Below are 20932 nucleotides of genomic sequence, written 5' to 3' on the forward strand. Positions count from 1 at the left end.
TGCATAGACCCTAAAATGTGAAAAAGTCAGGATGGGAGGTGCAGAGCCATAGGGCAAACCCCTGGCCTCCTTCCTTATTGTTTGGCTCTGCTGCGGGTTGCCTCCTGGTCTGTGCAAATGATCCTGAGTCCTTTGGGTGCACAGTCCATCCCTGTGTGCCCTTGGTGAGGTCTCCTGGGTGCAGCTTGCTGCATCAGTGCCTTTTCTATGTGGAACTTACAGCAGCCAGTGGTTGAGCTGGCTCCTCACTCTGCCAAGAGCTGCTCCTACCCTTCCTCCCGGACTGCAGGACATGCAGAGCAGCACGCTGGTAATGGCAGCGTCTGCCTGAACTCGGCGGGAAAATGTTGTTGGATGGTGTTGGATGTCAAGGAGGGAAGGGAGCTGGCACTTGCAGCAAAGCCTGTATCCCAGAATGGGAGGGCTGAGTGGGAGCAAGGAACAGCAGGAGAAAGCACAAAGGGAGGGGGTGAAGGGGGGAAGCTCGTGGGAAACTTGGCTGGATCGCGGGCAGCTGGGGAAAGGCGGGCGGCAGGCGGCACTCAGGTGAACCGGCGGGCTCTGCGCGGCTGAGAACGGAGGCGTTTTTGCCTGCAAGGGCAGGCAGATCCTATTGTGTTCTGCTGGAGCCCCTGCAAGGAACTCTCTTCTTGCACGTTATCTCCCTCTGTGCGCATCGCATCACCAGGGCTGTATTCCCCCCACGTTTTTGGGAGCCCTCTGCAGTCCCTGCCGGGCCAGCGGGTACTCAGAGGAAAGGCAGGGCAGGCAAAGAGCTGCAGCACCCGCTGCCGAGGTGCAGCAGTCTTTTGTGGTGAGCGGCAGCAGCGCAGCAGGAGGGAGACCTGGCATCCCACGGCTTTTCGAAGGAGAAGACGTGCTCCGGCGGGAGGTGTGGGAGGCTGACTGAATTATGCAAATCGTCACTTGGGCAGGGCAGTGGGTTAATGTTCACGGTAAAGGGATGCGAGATTGCAAATGCCCCCAGGTGGAAGGGATCGGAGTAGTTGGTGCGGGGCTCCTCCGTGCTGTGCCGAGGCAGAGGCTGATGCTGAGAGCCTGACCCAGGACTCGCCTCGGCGCTCTCCTGCAGCGCTCGGTGCTTGTGCCGGGGGGCCCAACCCTGCACAGCCGTGCTTGAGAGATGCCTGCTTGAAGGGGCAGCCTGGCTGTGCCATCACTGCACCTAGATCCAAGGGATGGGAAAACACACTCAGGGGGGCTTCAGTGGGTGGATAAGAGCTCATGGATCCTTTTGGTTTTGATGCTGAGACATCCCTGGGGAAATCTGTTTTGTTGGGATGGGTTGAACAAGCTCCTGGGTGCAGCTACAGCCTTTGGGGTGTCCAAAGCTGCCGAGCTGAGCTGGCAGGAGGCTGTGAGGAGGGTCTAGAGCCCATTCAGCTGTGGGAATAGGCATGTGCTGGGAGATGTGGTAAACTGAGGCAATTGGTACAGCGCTGACACAACGGGGGTATTGCTCAATTTATGATATGATGTTTGAGCTGCTTTCTGTCCAGGCAGAGTCCCTGGAGGTGAGCAAAAAGTGGGGTGTCAGGGCAGGCTGTGCCAGTAGAGGCATGTGCAGTGAACCACATGCCAGCTCTGGGGTGTTGTGCTTGCCTGTGCCAGGATTGCCCCAGTGTGTTTCTATGTGCAGGTAGTGCCAGGAGAGGTAGGAAAGTGGGAGCAGTGTGAGAGAAGATATACAGTGTTTCTGGAGAAGGGTCCATGTTCTCTGGATTTTTGCAAAGTTGGTATCTGGGTAGCAGGCATCCTTTGTGTGAGCAAGGTGGGCAGAATAAATGAATCTCAGCTTGCTGTAGCACAGCTGTGTGCATCCCTGGACAGAGCCATGCAAGCAAACATGGGGAGGGCACTGCAGTCTATCCCTCAGCACACATGTCCTGGTGCACGCAGGGGAGATTGCCCTGTCTTCTGCGTGCTGCTCCTTCTTCCTATACCTTCAGGAATACCAAAGAGATTCCTAAGCATTGCTCCTGAGCATCAGAAATGTGACACAAGTGAGTCACCAGTCACACAGGACAGAGCCCCAAGATCTGTTCCCATCTCTGCAACACACAGTGCCCCTGAACAGCCTCCAGCCCTTTCCAGTCCAGCCTGGCTCTGGTCATCCACTCTCCTGAGCAGCAGATGCACCAAGACCCCCAGCAGTGTCCATGCCTGGAACCTCGCTGAGTGCAGGGCAGGATCCTGCTGGTCTTAGGGCCTTGCATGGGACATCTGGGCCTGGGAAAGCTTGCCTCCTCATTTCTCACCCCTGAGCTGGAATCCACTCCTATTAATAGCAGCAGTGTGTCGATAGCTCTTGTCAGCAGCAGGGATGGGGGCCTCAGCAGCTCCTGCTGAGACCTTCCTGCATCCTGGCCAGGCTGGCAGACCCCCACCAAATGGCCTCACCAAGGGACAGAGAAGATATTTGGGCTCAGCTGTACCTCTCAAATGCTCCTCCATGTCATTGCTGCTGTATGAATGCCCCCCTTTGCCCCAAACCTGTCCCATCCTGGCACACTTCGCTCCAGCACTCGCAGGCTGGGAAATGCCAACAGCCTGTTTGCAGTGACAAGCTTGCTGGTAAGGAAAATCAGAGGACCCTATGAATTGCCTGTTGTGCCAGCCAGAGCAGGCATGTTATCCTTTTGGGCCATATTTTCCTGCTTGTGGCAAATTTGAGCCCCACATCTGTTTGCCTGGAGCTGGTTGTTTAGAAGGGCTGGTAATAGCTAAGGTGTTTGGTCAGGGGCATCTGAGAAGAGGTTCTGGTGCACTTCTAAGGCCAGCTCCAGTGATGTGCCAAGAATCTAGGCTTTGTTGGCAGTCCTGGAGGAGAGTAACAGTGTGAGGGCCAGCCTTTTAAGTACTGGGCACTCTCAGGACCTTCCCAGGAGGGCTTTTTCCCCTCTAGATCTGCACCTTAGATCTAGAGATCTGGTAAACCACCAGCTGTGGGAAGCTCAGATCACATCTTGCCCTTCTGTGGTCACAGTGTGACCCACGGGTGGCACAAGAAATACAGAAGTCCTGGCATGGGATGTCCCATTCTCCCTCTTGCTTTTCCAAAGGAAAGGGTTATGCATGGTAGGGCCTTATGAAGCTCTGTGTAGGCATTTGGGTGGTCACATGAACTAAAACTGGGGACAAGAGCTGAGCATTTGGCCTGGCACATTTTCCTGTGAAAGTCCATCCCCACTGCAGGGGCACTCACTGATGTAAAGAGAAGGTTTTGATGCTTGTTTTCTTCCTCTGCTGTCAGTCCCAGGGCAGCTTTCCCAGGTGGAAGGAGGGTGTCTGCATGGTGCAGTGCATCTTTCTGCCCAAACTCCTCGTGGAGTGCGAGAGCTGCACCTGTGAAGTGCCTTGTCTTTGGGCAGTGGGAGGTTTGGCTGCTCTGGAGCAGCTGCTCAGTAATGGAAGCCAGTGTCTCTCATTTTTCTTTTTTAAGGATGACAACAAAATGTTAGCCCTGGGGTTTTCCCTCTGACTGACAACTGCAAGGGACCTAACTACACGTGCTCAGAGGAGGCAACACCCTCTGGGAACATGCCCTTTGCTGGGACAGAGGGAGAAGTGGGAAAGCAAAGGCAGGGAGGGGGATGGAAGGCAGTGGGAGCCCAGAGACCTGCTGCCTGACAGAGGTGTGTTTGCTGACAACCTTTCCCTTCCATTCATGTGGTTCTTTCTTTTCTTTTTTTTTCAAGGCCACAGCCACTGGAGCTATGAAGGTAAATACCCTGCAGTTACTTCTGCTTTTTTCCTACTACCCAGCAGATCCTGGAACTGAGCCAGGTGTGGTTAATTATTACAAGGCTTCCGTGCACACTCACCCTTCCCTTCTGCCTGACCCTGACACAGTGCCCGTACTCAGGCATGGATGGGCTGAACAGCCAGAGGTTGATCTGATTTCACCAGGAAGCAGCAGCTCCAATGAGGGCTTTCCCAGCCCGTGGGTGTAGGGGATGGCTCTCAGGGAAGGGCTCCTCCCCGAATGAGAGCTCCCCGACCCTCTGCCAAGTGGGGGAGAAGGCTGCTCTCCCCAGGATGGACTTGCAGCCCATGCTGGGACTTTGACCAGCCCAGAGATTAGCTTGTCTTCACCTCTGCCCTCTGCCACCCTCCCTCCCCATCCTGCCTGGCCCTGCCCTTCCAGCAAGGCCGGGGGGGCTTCTCCACAGCACCCATGGTGGGCATCACCACAGTCTATCATGACAGATAGACCCTTTACTACTTGCTGCCCCATCACTCTGGGGTTTGGCTCAGCTGCTAATGCTCAGCTCCATATTTACAGGGATCCTGCAAAGGGCTGGCCTGGGGACAAGCCTGGGTTTGTGCTGGGCCATGACACTCTAGAAGCAGCCCTCTGCAAATGCAGAGGGAGGTTTCTGAGGCATCAGCCATGCTTATCCCAGCTGTGGCACTGGGAAGAGGTGGCCGTTTCAGCAGCCATCCCAGGTGTGTCAGCTGGCCCTTTGCCACAGAGCCCAGGAGCACTGTGGTACCTTGCTCTAGCAGCACTTGGGGGTGATACCTGCCAGAGGCCAGGCTGTCCAAGGCAGCCAGAGTGCAATGAGCTGCAGGGCAGCAGCTCCTCAGCTTGCCAAATCCACTTGTAAATGATCTGCTTGCACTCTCCCTAAACACCCCAAAAATAGATTTTCCTGGCAGCTCACCATGCTCTGAGACCTTTCCTGATACAGCTGCGTTCAGTCACATGTTGGTATAAGGCTGCTCCCAAGCTAATTTCATGGAAGCTAAACTTACGTGCATGACTTCTTCTCTGGCCAGTGCAAGTCCCCTTCCCCAACACCCCTTCTTTCTGGAGGTCTCCTCACTCTGAAGATCTCACTGACAGTCCCTTCCTTCCTTCTCACACCAGACCTGAAGCACTGGAGTACGGACTACGTGGATTGTGGGGGCACCAAGCAGTCTCCCATCAATGTTGACACAGCTCAGGCCATCTTCAGCCCTGACCTGCGGCCCATACAGCTCTCTGGCTACAGCCTGCCCGCCAACGAGCTGCTCAAGCTGAAGAACAATGGGCACACAGGTGGGGGCAGAGGCAACTGCAGGGGCTGGAGCACAAGGAGAGGATGCTCAGACTCTCCCAGCAGGACTGGGCTTCTCTGATGCCCTTCTCCCGGGCTCTGGGAAGCAGATTGTCTCGCAGGCTGCAACCCTGCTTCCTAGGCCAAAAGGGAAGCAACAGGCTGTAGAAATTTGATGGGTCCATTTTTTTTCCAAGGTGAGAAGCCCTAGGGTGTCCAGAGCCTTTGGGAGCTGGCTCCAGAAATTTGTTAACTCCACATTTTCTTTAAAAATGTGTCCCTGATATTTCTGATGTGCATTTTCAACCACTGGTTCCTCACCTGCATTTCACTTGCAAGGGTTTCATCAGTCTCTGGATGTGGCTTAGACTTTAGGCTACTTACGCCTGTCTTTTAGGGCATAACATTGACCACCTTACTTTGTACTTAAGGATTCTATATCAAATCTTAAGAAATTTTCATAGGCTTTTGTTTTCCCTTCTCCAATATTAGAATGGTTGTTGTAAACAACTTCTTGGACATGACTTATTCATGTTATTTTAGTATCAGCCTCGGTATTCCAGATATGGAGGAAAACCACATCTTTCCATGGCTGAGGATGGTTGGACCTGGTTGTTACCAGCTTTTTCTTGGAGGAGACAGAATGTTTTGTGCACGCTGATGTTTGCCAGCCCCTGAGCTAAGAAAGGGTTATGGAGAAAGGGACTTAAGGACTTGCTGATGGTGTGATAAGGCACCTCCTTGCCCTGGTAGCCAACGAGATGGAGCTGACCTGTGTATACAGCAAACTTGACAGGTCAGGCTTGCTGTGTATGGTCAGATCAGCTGCGTGCTGCATGCACAGAGCTCTATATTGTGGCCTCCTGCCCTAATGTGCCTGCAGAGTTAAACTAGTTGAGCTCAGTAGTTGCTATTTTAGACACCCTGGCATCTGGTGTTGCTTGGTGTTTAGAAAAGCAGTGAGAGCATTTTCATTGGGGAGAGGGGAAGTACTTTCTTGCAAGGCTTTTAAGATGCCTTTTTTATTGTGGCAACCACCGGTCTGCTTTATGAAAACCCATAAATAAATAAAAAGTTGCAAGCCTAGTTAGATATTTGTACAGTTACTCATTTTGGAAACAAAGTGTATATGTTATATAAGCTTTTTTGAGGGCCTGAAAAAGACTCGAGTAGTTAGGAGAAAGAAGACAATGGTTTAACTATACGAAAGAAGCGTAAAAGCAGATAAACTCATAGGGAGGGAACAATTTCTCACTTCCTGTATTTGAGTTTTCTATCTCTGAACCAGTGGCAATGAACTTGAGATGGCCAATGACTCATCACAGCCCTGTTATATGGTTAATCCCAAATCTGTGCCCTATTGGTGATGTTACTAAGGGACACCCCATTTAATAAAGGAAAAAGGAAAAGACCTTACATTAAAAAGAAAAAACAAAGTGTGAATCTATGGTAAAAGAGGTAAAAATATTAGCTCTAAGTACTTTGAAAATATTTAATGCTTCTGTGCCACTAGCTCCAGTGCTGTCATACACTTGCAGGCTGCTTTATTTGAAAGGTCCCAGCTTGCCAAGAGTTGCAGCTCTCTGTCCCCTTGCCCTGCTCTCACAGATATTCACCACACTGCCAGTATCCTTCTCTATGAATTTTGTTCATGGCCTCTTTATATTATTCTCACTTACTGAATAAATTGTTGGATAACATTTGTCTTGGAGCAGGCCCCAGGAGTCTTTGTGGAGGGGTTCTTCACTTTCCAGCATTTTCATAGCAGCTCTTTTTGAAGCTGGCATATTTACTGCAGTATCCTACAACCTTAGGTCAGAAGCTGAACCCTGCCACATTGGCAGGCTTGCCCACAGCCTCATGACAAATGGAAAGCAAGGTTGTCTGTTATCACCCACTTCTAGAAGTCCAGAGAGATCGTTTCCCTTGAGATGCCTACTTTGCATACCTGTGGAATGGACTGGGCTTTATGTCCTATTACTGACCTCTTCCTTCTGCCTCTGCAGTTGTCCTTGAGCTGCCCAACTCCCTGGCCCTCACGGGTGGCTATGCCCAGCAGTACCGAGCTGCACAGCTGCACCTGCACTGGGGCTCCCCGTCAGGACCTGGCTCGGAGCACACCATCAATGGGCGCCGCTTTGCTGCCGAGGTGAGGAACCCTCATGGTGATGGATGAACCTTTTCCCTCATGGTGCTGGGCACAGAAGGCACTGGAACGCTGTCATGCTCCTTGCCCATGGCTTTGGCTGTCACTGAATGCGGGCTGTAACTCCTGGCCAGGATCCTGGGTAGCTCTGCAGCAGTGGAGTTCAGTGTAGCAGGCCACACTTCGGTGCTGAGCCAGACTCATGTAGAAGCCTGGTCCTGGGCTGATGGAGCAGGAGTTGTGGCAGTCCCCAGGCTGTGGAAGCCAGCTTTTCTGGAGGCTGTGAGCCTGCTTTGGGAGCTACAGGGACTGTTTACTCTGTACACACTGTCCTCTTGCTCTGCCAGCTCCCATCTGGTTTTATCCCTCCTTCTCTAGCTGCTGTCCTCAAACTGAGCCTGGCTCTGCAGTATTAGCCCCTGTTATGCAGTTCAGAGTGCTGATTTGCTGTTCCTGAGCAGGGAAGTTCCTGCAGGCAGAGCTTCATGCTGGCTGCTTTGCACCACCAGCATTTTCCCTTCCCTGCAGTGGTACTCATCACACCTGCAAATGTCTCACAGCCCTTCTGTCTACAGGCTGTAGCCTGGTGGGAGTGAGCATCTCTCAGTGGCATCCACTGAGCACTGGGATTGCATTTTTCCCTTCCAGATCCATGTGGTTCACTACAATACCAAGTATGACAGCATTACAGAGGCAATGGTTCACCCAGATGGCCTTGCTGTACTGGGAGCCTTTCTGGAGGTGAGTTTCATGGATCAGCAGGGAGAGGATGCGATTGGGGTGGGCAGAGTTGGACACAGTTTTGGGGACTGACAGAGGTGCAAATGTACTTTGGAAGAAGGGGAGAGAAAGGGCAGATCAGCCCTGATAAGAATGAAGGGGTCACTGGGATAGGGTGCCTCTCTCAAGGAGCAGTACCTCTCTGCTGCCATCACCGTCTTCTCTCCCTTTGTCCCGTGGCCTTGCTGTTACCTGGATGTCTCTGTGTTGCAGGTTGGGCATGGGGAGAACCAATACTACCATGAAATACTTAAGCATCTGTATGAAATCCAAGAAGTAGGTAAGGCCCTGTCCCACCTCGTACTCTGTGTCAGGGGCTGCAGCCCAGCAGAGAAACCACCTGCTCAGCAGAGCAAAGCTGCAGAGCATGCAGTGCCACACTACCCATGATCTTCATGCTGTTGTCCTCCAAGGGGTTTGTGCCAGTCTCACTCCCATCATGTTTCCTCTCCCAGGACAAGAAACCTTGGTGCCGGGATTCAACATTGCAGGTCTGCTGCCTGCCAACCTGAAATTCTACTTCCACTATAATGGCTCTCTGACCACCCCTCCCTGCTACCAGACAGTCAAGTGGACAATCTTCAACCAGACCATGCTGCTCTCTCATCACCAGGTCTGTCAGGGCAATGAGCTCTGCACTGGGTCTTTCCCTGTAATCTGGTGCAGTTGCCCTGTGCCAGGGCTCTGTAGCTCATCTGTTCCCAAAAGCAGGATGTTATTCCCACATATATTATAGGCTATCCTGCTTACACTGTTCTCCTTCCAGATGTCAATGCTGGTTTCGACCCTGAGAAGCCCTGAGGACGAGCTTTTGCAGAACAACTACCGTCCTGTGCAGAACCTGCACGGGCGACGGGTGCTGGCGAGTTTCCAGACCACCCCTCCAGTGAAACACATTGCTGGTAAGGAGAGACTGAGTGTGCTCAGGCTGCTCCCAGCAGCAGGGATGCAGTGATGGGCCAGCAGCAGGAGTCAGTGCTTTGTGTATCCTACTGAAACACTGCATGGGTTAGACCTGCCCAGCAAGTGACATGCAGCAACGATGGTCTTAAGGGTCCTGCTCTCTCCCATTTCTGCACTTCCTTCACCCTGCCTGGGGAAGACTGGTTTATAGAAAATTATTTTATCCTTAGTCTTGCAGACGTAACATTAGCAAGACTAGAGGATGCATGGTCAAGAGCAAAGAGGCAGGTCCTAGCACTCCAGCTAGCTACTTCAATCCCAAATGCAATCGATAAATTCAGTGGGAGCTGCCAGAGGTACGAGCTCACATTGAACCCCTCCCCCAAATCCTGCAGGACAGGCAGTGCTGGGGCACCCTCCTGAAGGCTGTGCTCTGTCAGAATGGCCTCACAGCCATCCTGGCCAGGCACACAGTGCCCTGCCTAAGGGGTCCCTGAATGCCCACCCTTTATTTCTCCTTGAAGGCCTTTCTTGCATTGGTGATTTCCAGGCATGAGTAGAAATCACTATTAATCATCAGTTGTGACTATTGCTCTGCATCACTGAGTTTTTGCCCATTGCTGCTCCCTGAGGTCACTGGGGTTTTCTGTTCAACATCCTGTTCCTTTTCTGTTCTGATGGCATTTCCTACACCTTCTGTGAAGGTGACTAATAGGAACAGTACAGGGTTGGTCCCAGGCCCTGGGCAATGCCTCAATAACCACACAATGTGGTGCAAGGCACTTCTCTCACCCTTCTACCTGCAGCCTGCTTGCTAATGGCTCTAGGCTTTTAATCACTATGGTCTTCAGCCTGGCTAGCAGTTTCCCATGTGGCACTGCATCAAATGCTTCACTGAAACTGGGAGAGATAAAATCTACCGCATTTTCTTTGTCTAGAATATCACTTATCAAAGAAGGATATCGGGTTAGGCTGGCATGCTCTATCTTTGGTAAACCTCTTAGATACTTTATCATATTTTCCATTTACCTCCAAGCCTTTCTTTTACTACTTTCTTGCAGAAGCTGTTCCAAAGCCTCCCAATGCTGGGGCAAGGGGGGAGTTGACCAGCTCTACTTTTTTTTTTTTTTTTTCATTATTTGCTATTTCTATATAAAAATTGCCACTGTAACAAAAAGACAAAGGTCTTGTTCCAGAAGTGCCAGGAGAATTTCCCAGTACTCTCGGATGAGGTTACTGGTCCCCTGCCTTGCACGCACAGGATGGTTGGGGGTTTCTCCCCATGTCAGCACTAACTGCCTGCTTTAGCCCTTGGGGCTGCTGGGCATTGAGATGGAGTGCTGTGGTGTCACATCTTGTTTTGCTTGCAGCTGCACCTTCTGTGCCATTGCTTGTTGATCTTTTTGCCAGTCACCTCCAGCTCGGGATAACCACTCCTGTCCCCAGCTGCTGGGTGGAGGTGGCAGCTTTCCTACAGCAGCCATGTAGCTAGATAGAGCCCATAGATAGTGCCACTCTGTGCACCATACAGAGCCATGTACAGATGATAATGCAGCTCTTTAAAAGCCATGCTTTCATGCTGGGCAAACATTTGTCCAGCACAGCTCCCTCCCAGCATGTAGGGCCACCAAGCCATCCCCATGCCAGGTGCCCTACCTGCAATGTGTGCCTGCCTCCTCCCTGGGAGCTGCTGACTGTCTCACTGCAGGCAACTGGCCCCATGGCTGCTGCCTGCTGGGCTCTGCCCAGGTGCCTCTCTGGGGTCTCCTGTGCAGTCATGGGGTGCTGCAGTGCTCAGTACCCTGCCTGCTTCCTTGGCTGCAGCAAAAACAGTGCAGGGAGTTTCTGGCTGGGCTCAGCGAAGCTCAGGTGTGGGCTGTGGTTCAGGGATCCTTTTTTCTCCCCTTTTCTTTTGCTTCTGGCAGGGTGTCAGGGCTGGGCTTCCTGCAGCAAGATGCTGTGAGCTGCTGGGGATGTGGCAGGCAGCTCTCCCCTGCTCATGGGAGGCTTGTAAGCAGCCCCACTTTGGAAGTGGAACCCAAAGGCCTTTGGGCTTGAGACTTCCCTCCCCAAATACTTCAAAGGCAACCCCCTGACTGTGTTGTCTCTCTTCACAGGTAGTGATGACTCAGCAACAGCAGGTAGGTGAGGGGCTGGCACAAAGCAGGGGAAAGTGGGGGCATGGAGTGTACCTGCCTGGGAACTGGGGTCTTGTGCAAGACACGTGCTGAGTTGGGGGCAGGCAGCCATAGTGGGTTTGTAGGGCTGCTCTAGCATCCACACTGCTGGTTCTCATCTTCCAGTCTTTGTCTCCTTTTCAGAAGGACACTCCAGCTCATTTCATGCAGGTAAGCGTGCTCAGCCAAGGCTGGTCCTTTGTGCCCCCTCTCCCCCTGGGCTACCAGCCTGCTCCTTGCCTCCTCTCACTCAGCCAGTAGTTGCAGGGGACCCCCAGTGTAACATGGCTCTGCTTGGCTTGCAGGAGATGTACTGGCTGTGCTCTTCGGGGTGCTCTTTGCTGTTACAGCACTGGCCTTCCTGCTGTACATCTATAAGCACCGCAGCCAGAACACACGGTGAGCAATGGGGAGACACAGGAGGACAGTGCCTGGGGGCAGGATGGGTCCAGGGCCCCCACAAGAAGAGGGTTTAATGGTGGTTTCAGGAAACAAGACCTCCCACTTGGTCTAACAGTCCCCCCCTCTTTCTTTCCCCACCAGGCTGGACTCACCGACCAAATCCAAGGTCATCTACACGGCAGCCAGCACTGAGAACACTGCGTAAACTCCACACCTCTGAGGCAGTCCCAGCCCCACTGGCTCAGCCTGTCACCCCACCTCTCCTCACTTCCATCCCAGATCAAGGGAGACCAGTGCTCCAGCTTGCCTTGGCTGCACGGGCTGCCCACATGGACTGTTTGTCTGGGGGGCAGCATTTGGCCCCAATAGATATTTTTGTTATAAAAAAGGTAAAAACTCTTAAAAAAAAAGTAAAATCCTCCCATGGTACCAGCTATCTCTGCTGCCTTTGTGGGAAGCTGTGGGGCAGGGAAGAGCACCCTGGTTCAAAGGGAACCACAGTGGAGAGGGGTGGGCAGGGACCCCTTCCCAACCGGCAAAGTCAGCATCAGCCTCTGCGCACCGGGCAGAGCTCCAGAGTAAGCAGCACAAGGCTTCTTCTACAGCCCAGCCCTGCCCTCCATCACTCTGGGACTTCTTCCTCCTCTTATTTGTGCAAAGCATTGGAAAAACATAGCTGTGGCTTGGTAAGGCTGAAGAAAGGCAGAGCTGAAGGTGGCAGAGCCACTGCTTGCTTGCTGGACAGCCCCACCCAGCTCACCTCTGGCTTTATCACAGCTAGATCAGCCAGGACAACCCTAGATCCATGGCTACCTCCCACCTTTCATGATGGCTCCTGTGGAGCTGGAGCCAAGTCCCAGGGAGCTTTACGGCCGTGACAAAACCGAAATAAACTGGCCTTGTCTGGGAGAGGAGAGGAACCTGCCGATCTCCAGCCCACAGTGGCCTCCACCCCAAAGCTGTAAAATTAGAGCTCAGCCACTGTTAGGATGGACAGAGCAGAAGCAAGGCCTGTAGGCAAACAGGGTCTGCAACTGCCAGACTATCCCCCTCCAGCCACACCACCACAAGTCACAGTTACCACTGCTTGTACCCTCCCCACGAGGGCAGTGCTGCTGGCCACACAGAACTCCACTTGTCTGTGGTACTTAATTTTATTGGTATAAAAGCCCACTGTGGATAAAACTGCCTTTTCAGCCCGATGGCAGTTTCTCCCTCCCAGCCCTGTGGCACAGAACCAGGGCTGGTACCCGCCTGAAAATCCCCAAGAACAGGAGAGGGCAATGATCCATTGGAATGGTCCCTTGAACCCCCTCCCAAATCTGTGCCGGCAACAGCTGTGGCATTGCATCTCCTCCCAAGCCCTCCATCACCCTCCATGCCCACTGGGTCCTTTGGATACTGTCTTTCTCCCTCTCCTCCTCCCATCCTGCAAGGTGTCAGTACCCACAGGTTCCCCAGCACCATCCTGCTGCACCAGGATGCCAGCTCAGCCCTGCCAGGGCTGTGGCTCCTGGGGCAGCAGGACTGGGCAGAGAGGTGGAGAAAGGAGCACTACAGCAGTCAGCCACAACCCAGGGCACGGCAGCACTTTGCAAAGCCCCTTCCTCCACCCTGCAGCGAGGAGGCAATGCGGGCCCCCTGCCCTAGCATGGGGGGCAGCACATCTGTGGCAGCGGGGGGAGAAGCGATGGGTTTCTTTGGGCTCAAGCCTCCGGCAGTCACAGGCAGGCTAACTGGGGCTGAGCTCACAGCAGGGCCAGCAAAGTTGGGTCCCCCAAAACTGAGGTGTTTTATGGGGACTCCCAAAGGGGTGTTGGAGTGAGCCAGTCTCAGCCACACTGGTCGGCTGGCTGCCACAGCTGGACCCCAGTGCCTGCCCCACCAGGGCTGGCCAGGGTCCCCCAGTCCAGGAGAAAAGATATTGCAAAGAAGGTGATGGCCGATCCTGCCGCCAGGATAGGAGGGGAGGGGAGGGGTGACTGGGGACCGGAACATCCTGCAGGGCCTCAGGATCCTGGTTGGGGGCTGGCTCCGCTCCGTAAACCTGCAGGAACCAACAAGAGAAACAGTGAGTTTTCAACAAACTACGCCACTTCCCTCAGGAGAGGCAACACCCTTACGATGGCCTCAAAAACCAGCTCCTCCTACTCTGGGAGACAAGGGGATGATGCCCTTGCCTGAGACATTGGGACAGCCTCTCACCATCCTGGCACCCCATGAGACCCAAAGTATCCCCCATCCCCTCTCTGGAGCAGCACTTACAGAGCAGGAAGCGTCGCAGGTTCTGCGCGGATCCCCCCGAGAGTAGGTAAGCCCAGGCAGCGGCAGCAGCCATCAGCAGGTAGGAGGGCACCAGGCTGCCCACGTACAGGGGGTTGCAAAATGACTGCAGAGAGACGCATGAGAAGAGAAGGGTGAGCAGGCAGGAGAGGACAGGGACAGGATGTGTGGCAGTGTCATCACCTCAGTGAATGGAGTGGGACAGGCGGCACCAACCCCAGGATTTGGTTTGTGAAGGGCCAGCTCCTTTACTAGTGCCAAAGGCTATTTTCTCCCAGCACAGGGACCAGTACTCTGAATACAGGTCCCAGCAGAGAACCCTGCTCCCAGTTACTCACCAACCCCGAAACAGTGAGATGCATGATAACGACTGCTGCGATCTCCCACCAGCGCCGGTGCTCGCAGCCGTGAAAGAAGAGGATCCCCCAGAAGGTGTGAAGGAAAATCAGCACCATGGTCATAAAAGCTGCAGGGAGAAGCAGAGGTGTCAACAGGGAATCACCCACTTGACCTAGCCAGCAGACATGGGGAAGGGATGGAGATGAATGAGTAAAGGGAGGGTAGAGGAACAGCCTGGCTGGACTGGGAGGTGCTGGGTCACTCCACATGAGGTAGACACGAAAAGAAGAGCAGGGAGGGCCACATGAAACAGCAAGAAGGGCTTGCCACAGAGATATGTGACAGGGGACTATAAGGGTCTCAGGTAGGTGAGGGTGCAGTGTGGACAAGACAACATAAGAAGGAAAACTCCAGCAGCCCATCTGCTACATCTGAGGTGGGCCAGAGATGTGAGCAAAGGGTGCCAGTTACTCACCTGAGGTCAGGAAATACAGCTGTGAATCCCCATGGATGCCCACAGTGCCAGGCCCTAACGCGTCTGCCAGGAGATTGATCATGGAGAAGGCGCCACTCATGAGACCAAAGCCCACGCCAGCCACTGCCGGGACAGGGACACTGTTGAACCCTGAACCTCCCAAGGGTAACCCCACGCACCTCAGAGCAGGCTTTGGCATGAGAAATCTCCCTTTACTGCCAGCACCAGCCTCAGCCCTGCCCAGCCTTGCCCCCTGCCCCACGGTCAGGGTGCTCTACTTTGCACAGCACTCACCATATGCCATTTGCTGAATGGAAATGGGGGAGCAGCCATCCTCACTGAGGGCCACCAGCCCCTCAATGGCCTTCCTGTGGAGACAGAGCACACTGGAGCCCAGCACAGCCAAGCCACCTCCTGAGGCATGGTGCAGTGTTCACTCTGCACCATGCCACCTTCCTGGCAACCTCCCCCTCCCCAAGCAACATCCACCACGGAGACTGATCGTGTGACTGTACCACCAGACAAACCAGGCATGTGAAAATCACGTGAGGCCACAAAGAAAGATTTTCCACAGAGGAATGCAGGTGCCAGCCAGCCTGGCAGAGCAGGGCTGGTGTGAGCAGGACGTTGGGTGTAAGGCAAGCAGCACCCCCGCATGGAAAGCAGCCCCACTGCAGGCGTGGGAGGCTGTACCTGATCTCCGCACTTAAAGAAGACGTTGACTAACATTGGAGGAGGTGCAGGAAGAGCTCGAAGAGTTAGAAAAATTCAATGGGGAGAGAAACTGTGAGAGGAGAGACTTCATAATTTGTACCAACTAGAGGTGTGACAGGTGAGGAGGATGCCAGGCAGGTCCCCAGCCTAGGCAGGACAGCAGTGCTTGGGACCGGAGATCCACAAGGCAAAGGAAACGCAGTGGTTTATGTGAGAGGCTGCTCCGTGGAGCTCTGCTACCCTCTGCCTGCCCGCCTCCGGCAGTGCCCTGCCGCAGGGAGCCTGCCGACACAGCTCCCCCCCTGCATTCTTCCAGGAAGACCGGGGAGTATGAAGGACACCTTCCTGTGCCTGCCTGCCCAGTCCCAGCACAGTGTCCATCCATCCACACGTCAGGGTGCAGCACGTGCTCCCCCAGCAGCAGAAACCCCTGAGCTCCAAGACAGTAGAAGGCTGGAAGCTGCCCAGGCTGCTCTGACACTGTGACATGGGCTGCTCAATCAGGGCACGAGATCCTCCAGACCTTAGGGCTGCTCTGCCCCACCACCTGAGACTCACTAAGGTCAATACACTGAAACAGGTGCCACCCACGTGCTCAGGGAAAGCACTGAGGCAGCTTTCCACCACACTTGGCACTCCCCCCAGTCCAGCAGCTCACAGACAAAACCTGGCACCACCACAGCTGGGAAGAGCATCCAGCAGCGGTGGCACAGTGGGGGAGATGCCATTACCTGAGGAGCTTGTAGTAAAGGAAGCGGAAGGCCTCCTGCAGCAGCACAGAGAACATCACCCCAAAAATCAGGAGCCCCTTCTGCAGCCGCTCATCTTGGGGGTCGCTGGCTTTCACTGCGATAAACCAGATGAGGGATGAGAGCAGCAGTGACACCAGCCAGAAGAAAGCCCTGGAAGAGACAGAGCTTGCTGGCACCGGTGCTGTGCCAGAGCCCCTGCCATGCTGGGACTGGCACTGGCAGCTGTGTCCCAGCCTTGCCCATTCTCCAACCAGCACCAGCGCCATTCTGGTACCGGTGCTGGGCAGGTGGTGCCTGGATGGGTCTCACTGCTGTGCTGTGCCTGCACACCTGCCCCACTAGTCACCAGAACTGGCACCAGTGCCCCTGTTGTGCCCACAGCAGTACCAGCACCTGTGCCAGGCTCATATCCATGCCAGTACCAGTTCCAGTACCACATCCTTCTGCTCCCACAGTGGCACTGGTAACAGTTTCCCAGCTGCACACATGCACCAGTGCCATTACCAACCCTCCACTGGTACTGTATGAGCTCTCATGTCTACGATGTGCTGTGACAGTATGACAAACAACGCTGGTGCTCCTGTCGTGCAAGCAACAGCACTAGTGTGAGTACTGGTGACACCAGTGAGCCCACAACAGCACCAGAACGGATACTGGTGACCACCAGTGAGCCCACAACAGCACCAGAATGGATACTGGTGACTCCAGTGAGCCCACAACAGCACCAGAACGGATATACTGGTGACTCCAGTGAGCCCACAACAGCACCAGAACGGATATACTGGTGACTCCAGTGAGCCCACAACAGCACCAGAACGGGTACTGGTGACTCCAGTGAGCCCACAACAGCACCAGAACGGATACTGGTGACTCCAGTGAGCCCACAACAGCACCAGAACGGATACTGGTGACTCCAGTGAGCCCACAACAGCACCAGTGTGAGTACTGGCGTGCCTGCTGCAGCTACGACGGTGCCTCAGCCAGCACCAGTCACATGCCTATCACACCCCTGATGCCACCACCACCCTGTCACACCCATACTGGTACCAGCACTCCTGTCACGCCCATACCGTACCAGCACCGCCACTGGTACCAGCTCCCCTGTCGCGACTACAGTGATCGTGCTGAGGCACTGGGACCAGCAGCCCATTACATCCGAACTGGGACCAGGACCAGCAGCAGAATCAGTGCCCCCGCCACGATGGTTCTGGTAGCAGCACCGGAGCTGGTCCCAGCGCCCCGCCACGCGCGCGCCGCTCCCGGAGCCGATCCTGGTCCCGCAGCCCGGCAGCACCAGAGCCCCCAGCGCTGACTGACCCGGCGATGAGGATGATAATGCGGAGCGGGTCGCGGGCGATGGTGAAGATGAAGAGGCCGAAGGCGGGCCCGAAGGCGATGAAGGTGCACCCGAAGAATACGGCGAGCGTCATTTCGGCGGGAGAGGGGACACGGGACCGGGGTCAGACCCGGAGCTCGGACCGGACGGGCCCCGCGGCCCCTTCCCCCTCCGCCGCCCTTCCGGGGCCGATGACGTCACACCTGCGCGCGCCGCCGCCGCCGGAAGCAGCGTCCCGGGGCGGGCCCGCGGGGCGGGCCCAGGCCCTTCAGTCACGGCAGGTGTTGGGTGCTGGGAAAGGCCCAGGCGGATGGGGTCGGGCACCGGGACGGCCTCACGAGATTAGGAGTCGCAGCATCACCCTGGCAGAGCTCAAGAAGCGTCTGGTGAAGGCTCTCTGGCGCACGGCGTGAGCCTCGGGGGGGCCTGTGCAGGAGCAGGAGCTGTACTCGATGGTCCCCGTGGGTCCCTCCCAGCTTGGCGTGCCCCGTGATCCCGTGGGGACGCAGCCTGCGTCCAGGGGAGCTTGGCCTCATCCCCACTGCCACCTCTAGAGTGGGGCCCTGCGCGGCTCCCCAAGAGCAGCGGCTGGGCGAGGTGTACAGGCTGTCCCACCCTCCGTGGTTGTGTGCTCCCTCCGCTTGGGACCTCCAGTCCAGCCCTATTTCAACGAGATTCACACGGAAAGGCACTTCAGGGCGCTTCCCACTTACAGACACCCACACCCCAACACACACCCTTCCTGCCTTCAGGAGACTTTGGACAGGAGCACTGGGTGTAGAATTCTACTGACCCGGCAGAAACACTGCACCCATGCCAGTCTTGGCACACATGCAGCAGGGTCAGGGAAGGCTTTTGAGGGGTCTGGAAAGGCTTTTGTTGCATCATGGAAAACAGGCCCTGTTTGTAAGAGGCACAATTCACAGCAGAGCTCTCCAACGTGGAGTACAGAGAGCTCTCCTGAACCTGGGAAACCCCAGGGGAGCAGTGAGATGGGTCCTGGCATATCCCCACCAGCTCATGGCCTTGCCCTTGTAGCTAGCAAGTTGGTAGCTGGAAGTGGGAATGACAGGATCTTTTCCATTTGTTCCAGGGACTGATATTTGGCTTGATTACCAGGGTTTACAAGGCCGAGTCATGCTCTCAGCACAAGGGATCCCAGAGGAGGAGAGAGGGGAATAGTTTTGTCCCAGCCTAAGATTTCATAACTTCTTGGCAAAACGGCCCACCTGGCCCAGAGAAAGTCACATCTCACTCTGCAGGCTGGGGACATCCACTTACAACCCCTGTGTTACTTACAGTTACAGCCCCAGGGTTCCGCCTGCTTGGCCGAGAGAGCCTCAGGGAGCTTGGTGAGGATGGCCAGGACCCACTGAGGGCTGGAGGTGAAGGCTGGGGCTTGCCAGCTGGGAGATGCATCTCTGGTGGCTGCGACGTCAGGGAGGATGGGTCGCAGCAGGAGGTGTCACCAGAGACATCACCAGCCCCACCACATCTGGATTCTGGTGACCAGTGAGCGTGCATGCAGAGGAATGTGGGGCTAGACAGGGATGGGGGCAATGCCCAGAGTGTTTCTAATGAGAAAAAATGCAAGCACCTCAGGGCAGGACAGGCCACAGAACTATGCTTGGGCTAGAAGAGGAGCTTAGAGCTCTCAATGGTGGCAGGTGCTCAGAGAGGCTTTGGGGACATCCTGGGTGTTCCCAGCCCCCTGCTGCCTCCCAGCCAAACCTGATAAACTCCCTTCCATCCTCAAGGCCTTGACTTCAAGACTTCTGTTCTTTCTGGCTCTGCTGGCTGTCCAGCTCAGACTGCAGCACTATGACCAGGCCAACATGGACACAGCCAAACGGATAGAAGTGTGTGAGGAATATCTGCATCATGAGATGACTTGGCTGATACAGGTGATAGAGGGGAAGAGGAGCACCATGGAAGTCCTAGTCCTTTCTGCAGTGCAGCAGCAGGGGCTGTTTTAAGGTGCTGTATCAGCTCTGGTCCTGGTCACTGTGGGCTGCTGGCTGGACAGACGAAGGAAGCATGCCTCTGCCAGCTACAGGGAGAAGGAGAGCTCCAGCAGCAAGGAGGACGACAATGACCAAAAGAAGTTCAAAGATGCCCACAATGGTCTCAGATCTTTGTGATCACCACACCCATCACCAGTGGAAACATTCCAGCTAAGGCTGGGTGAGGCTGTGGGTAACATGATTTAGTTGAGTGTGCCCCTCGTCATTATGGCAGTGATCTTTAGAGATCCCTTCTGACCCCAGCTATTCGGTGATTCTAAAGAAGGACCTGCCCAGCTCTTGAAGCGTGGACCAGTGTGATAAAATCAAGACCAGTAATTTTATCATCTTCTAAGGTAATACTATGAAGTTCACCAAAAGGATGATCCTAGCCCAATCCACAAAGACGATAAACAGGGGAGACATCCTGCAAGAAAGGCATTGCATAACAGAACCCTGATAACAAGTGGGTTTTTAAAATTTTATTTTGCTCTGAAAGGCAATAAATCAACCCTGTCACCAACAACTGCTAAACCAATGCAATGAATTGTCCCCAAGAGTCCCTTTCTGCCTGTCACCCTGTCGTGGACCTTTCTTGCAGCAGAAGTGCTGCAGTGCTGCTCCCAGATCCTCTGAGCAAGAGGAGCAGAGGCCACATGTCCTCCTGTACTGCACACTCCACTCTCCCAGGCAGCAAAGCCCCAAGCACTGCATATGGGGCAGGTACATACAAAATTGAGATGGTGCCACGTGGTCATGGCCATCCATGCTTCCCTCCAGCTGCCTTGTCCTCTGCTGCCTTTGACAAGTCAGTTACATAGATTTGGGAATGGGAGATTTATGTGGCACTTAGCTTTAGGGGGCCTGACCTGTTTTGAAATCCCCCAGAGCTTTGCAAAATCCTCATGATTTGGCAACACAGTTTTTCTGGCCCTCTCCCCAGTGTCTTAAGCTGTAGATGCAGGGAGAGACTGAGGGGTGGCAGTAGTCTGTGCCTGGTTTTTCACAGCTTGACAAGTCTCATCAAAGTATCTCAGATGCTCTTTGTGTGGTCCTTCCACTCCACCATGTAGTTCATGGGCATTGAACTACATGATGAAATGAGGCACTGGAGAGATGAGAAAACTGGGGCAGAGAGCAAAGGTGAGAGGCCACTGAAAGTTCATGTGCTAGTATATCAGTGGGGTGGAAACCAACAGCAGGGCTGAAAATTCTCTGGGGAGGTCTTCAGTCTGCCAGGCCAAAATAAAGAAATCCAAAGCTTGAAATTCCATGGGAGAGGTGGAGAGAGAGGAAGGGAGGAGGGCAGAGACAATTTGGTCCTCATTGTGAGGCTGTGACACCTGTGGGGAGACATGATCCCATGCCAGCAGATCCACAGAGCCCAGCATGCTCCCCTGGCCCACCTATTTCTCCGTGAGGCCACAGGGAAAGGAGACAGGTGGAAGAATGGAGGAAATGCAAAGCTTTGCTGAACCATGACATAGCTCATGTCTTTCTCAGGCTGAGCATCACCTGGGAACAGCAGTCAGGATCTCACTGCCAAATCACAGGCTGTT

The 20932-nt window shown here is 54.4% G+C and overlaps 2 protein-coding genes across 2 annotated transcripts in view; one reads left to right on the forward strand and one right to left on the reverse strand.

The window, feature by feature from the left end:
• The window catches only part of CA9 (carbonic anhydrase 9), a 32428-nt gene extending 20521 nt beyond the window's left edge, over positions 1 to 11907 (forward strand). The window contains exons 3-13 of the mRNA XM_009097918.4: positions 3720 to 3743; positions 4895 to 5065; positions 7070 to 7212; positions 7858 to 7950; positions 8203 to 8269; positions 8445 to 8602; positions 8756 to 8891; positions 11010 to 11033; positions 11214 to 11240; positions 11375 to 11468; positions 11613 to 11907. Of these exons, the coding sequence (XP_009096166.2) occupies positions 3720 to 3743; positions 4895 to 5065; positions 7070 to 7212; positions 7858 to 7950; positions 8203 to 8269; positions 8445 to 8602; positions 8756 to 8891; positions 11010 to 11033; positions 11214 to 11240; positions 11375 to 11468; positions 11613 to 11676 (1001 nt within the window). The 3' untranslated portion in view covers positions 11677 to 11907. The remainder of the gene's footprint in view (positions 1 to 3719; positions 3744 to 4894; positions 5066 to 7069; positions 7213 to 7857; positions 7951 to 8202; positions 8270 to 8444; positions 8603 to 8755; positions 8892 to 11009; positions 11034 to 11213; positions 11241 to 11374; positions 11469 to 11612) is intronic.
• A 694-nt stretch (positions 11908 to 12601) lies between these two features.
• LOC103822889 (gamma-secretase subunit Aph-1b-like) lies at positions 12602 to 17591 on the reverse strand. The gene is made up of 7 exons (XM_009097919.4): positions 17352 to 17591; positions 16014 to 16184; positions 14863 to 14936; positions 14569 to 14691; positions 14093 to 14220; positions 13737 to 13860; positions 12602 to 13518 (listed from the first exon to the last, which is right to left on the reverse strand). The coding sequence occupies exons 1-7, from the start codon at positions 17462 to 17464 to the stop codon at positions 13481 to 13483; spliced, it is 771 nt and encodes a 256-aa protein (XP_009096167.1). The 5' UTR covers positions 17465 to 17591; the 3' UTR covers positions 12602 to 13480.
• Between the last annotated feature and the right edge of the window lie 3341 nt (positions 17592 to 20932).

The sequence above is a fragment of the Serinus canaria genome, chromosome Z, assembly GCF_022539315.1.
Source record: "Serinus canaria isolate serCan28SL12 chromosome Z, serCan2020, whole genome shotgun sequence".
Classification (NCBI taxonomy): Eukaryota; Metazoa; Chordata; class Aves; order Passeriformes; family Fringillidae; genus Serinus; species Serinus canaria.

What these genes read in the sequence shown, in the direction of transcription:
- LOC103822889 (XM_009097919.4), bottom strand. Translation starts at nt 17,464, where the DNA reads ATGACGCTCGCCGTATTCTTCGGGTGCACCTTCATCGCCTTCGGGCCC. An exon ending in ATTATCATCCTCATCGCCGG is followed by an intron (nt 16,185 to 17,351) that starts GTCAGTCAGCGC and finishes TGTCTCTTCCAG; the next exon opens with GGCTTTCTTCTGGCTGGTGT. An exon ending in ATCTCACTGTTTCGGGGTTG is followed by an intron (nt 13,861 to 14,092) that starts GTGAGTAACTGG and finishes GTCTCTCTGCAG; the next exon opens with TCATTTTGCAACCCCCTGTA.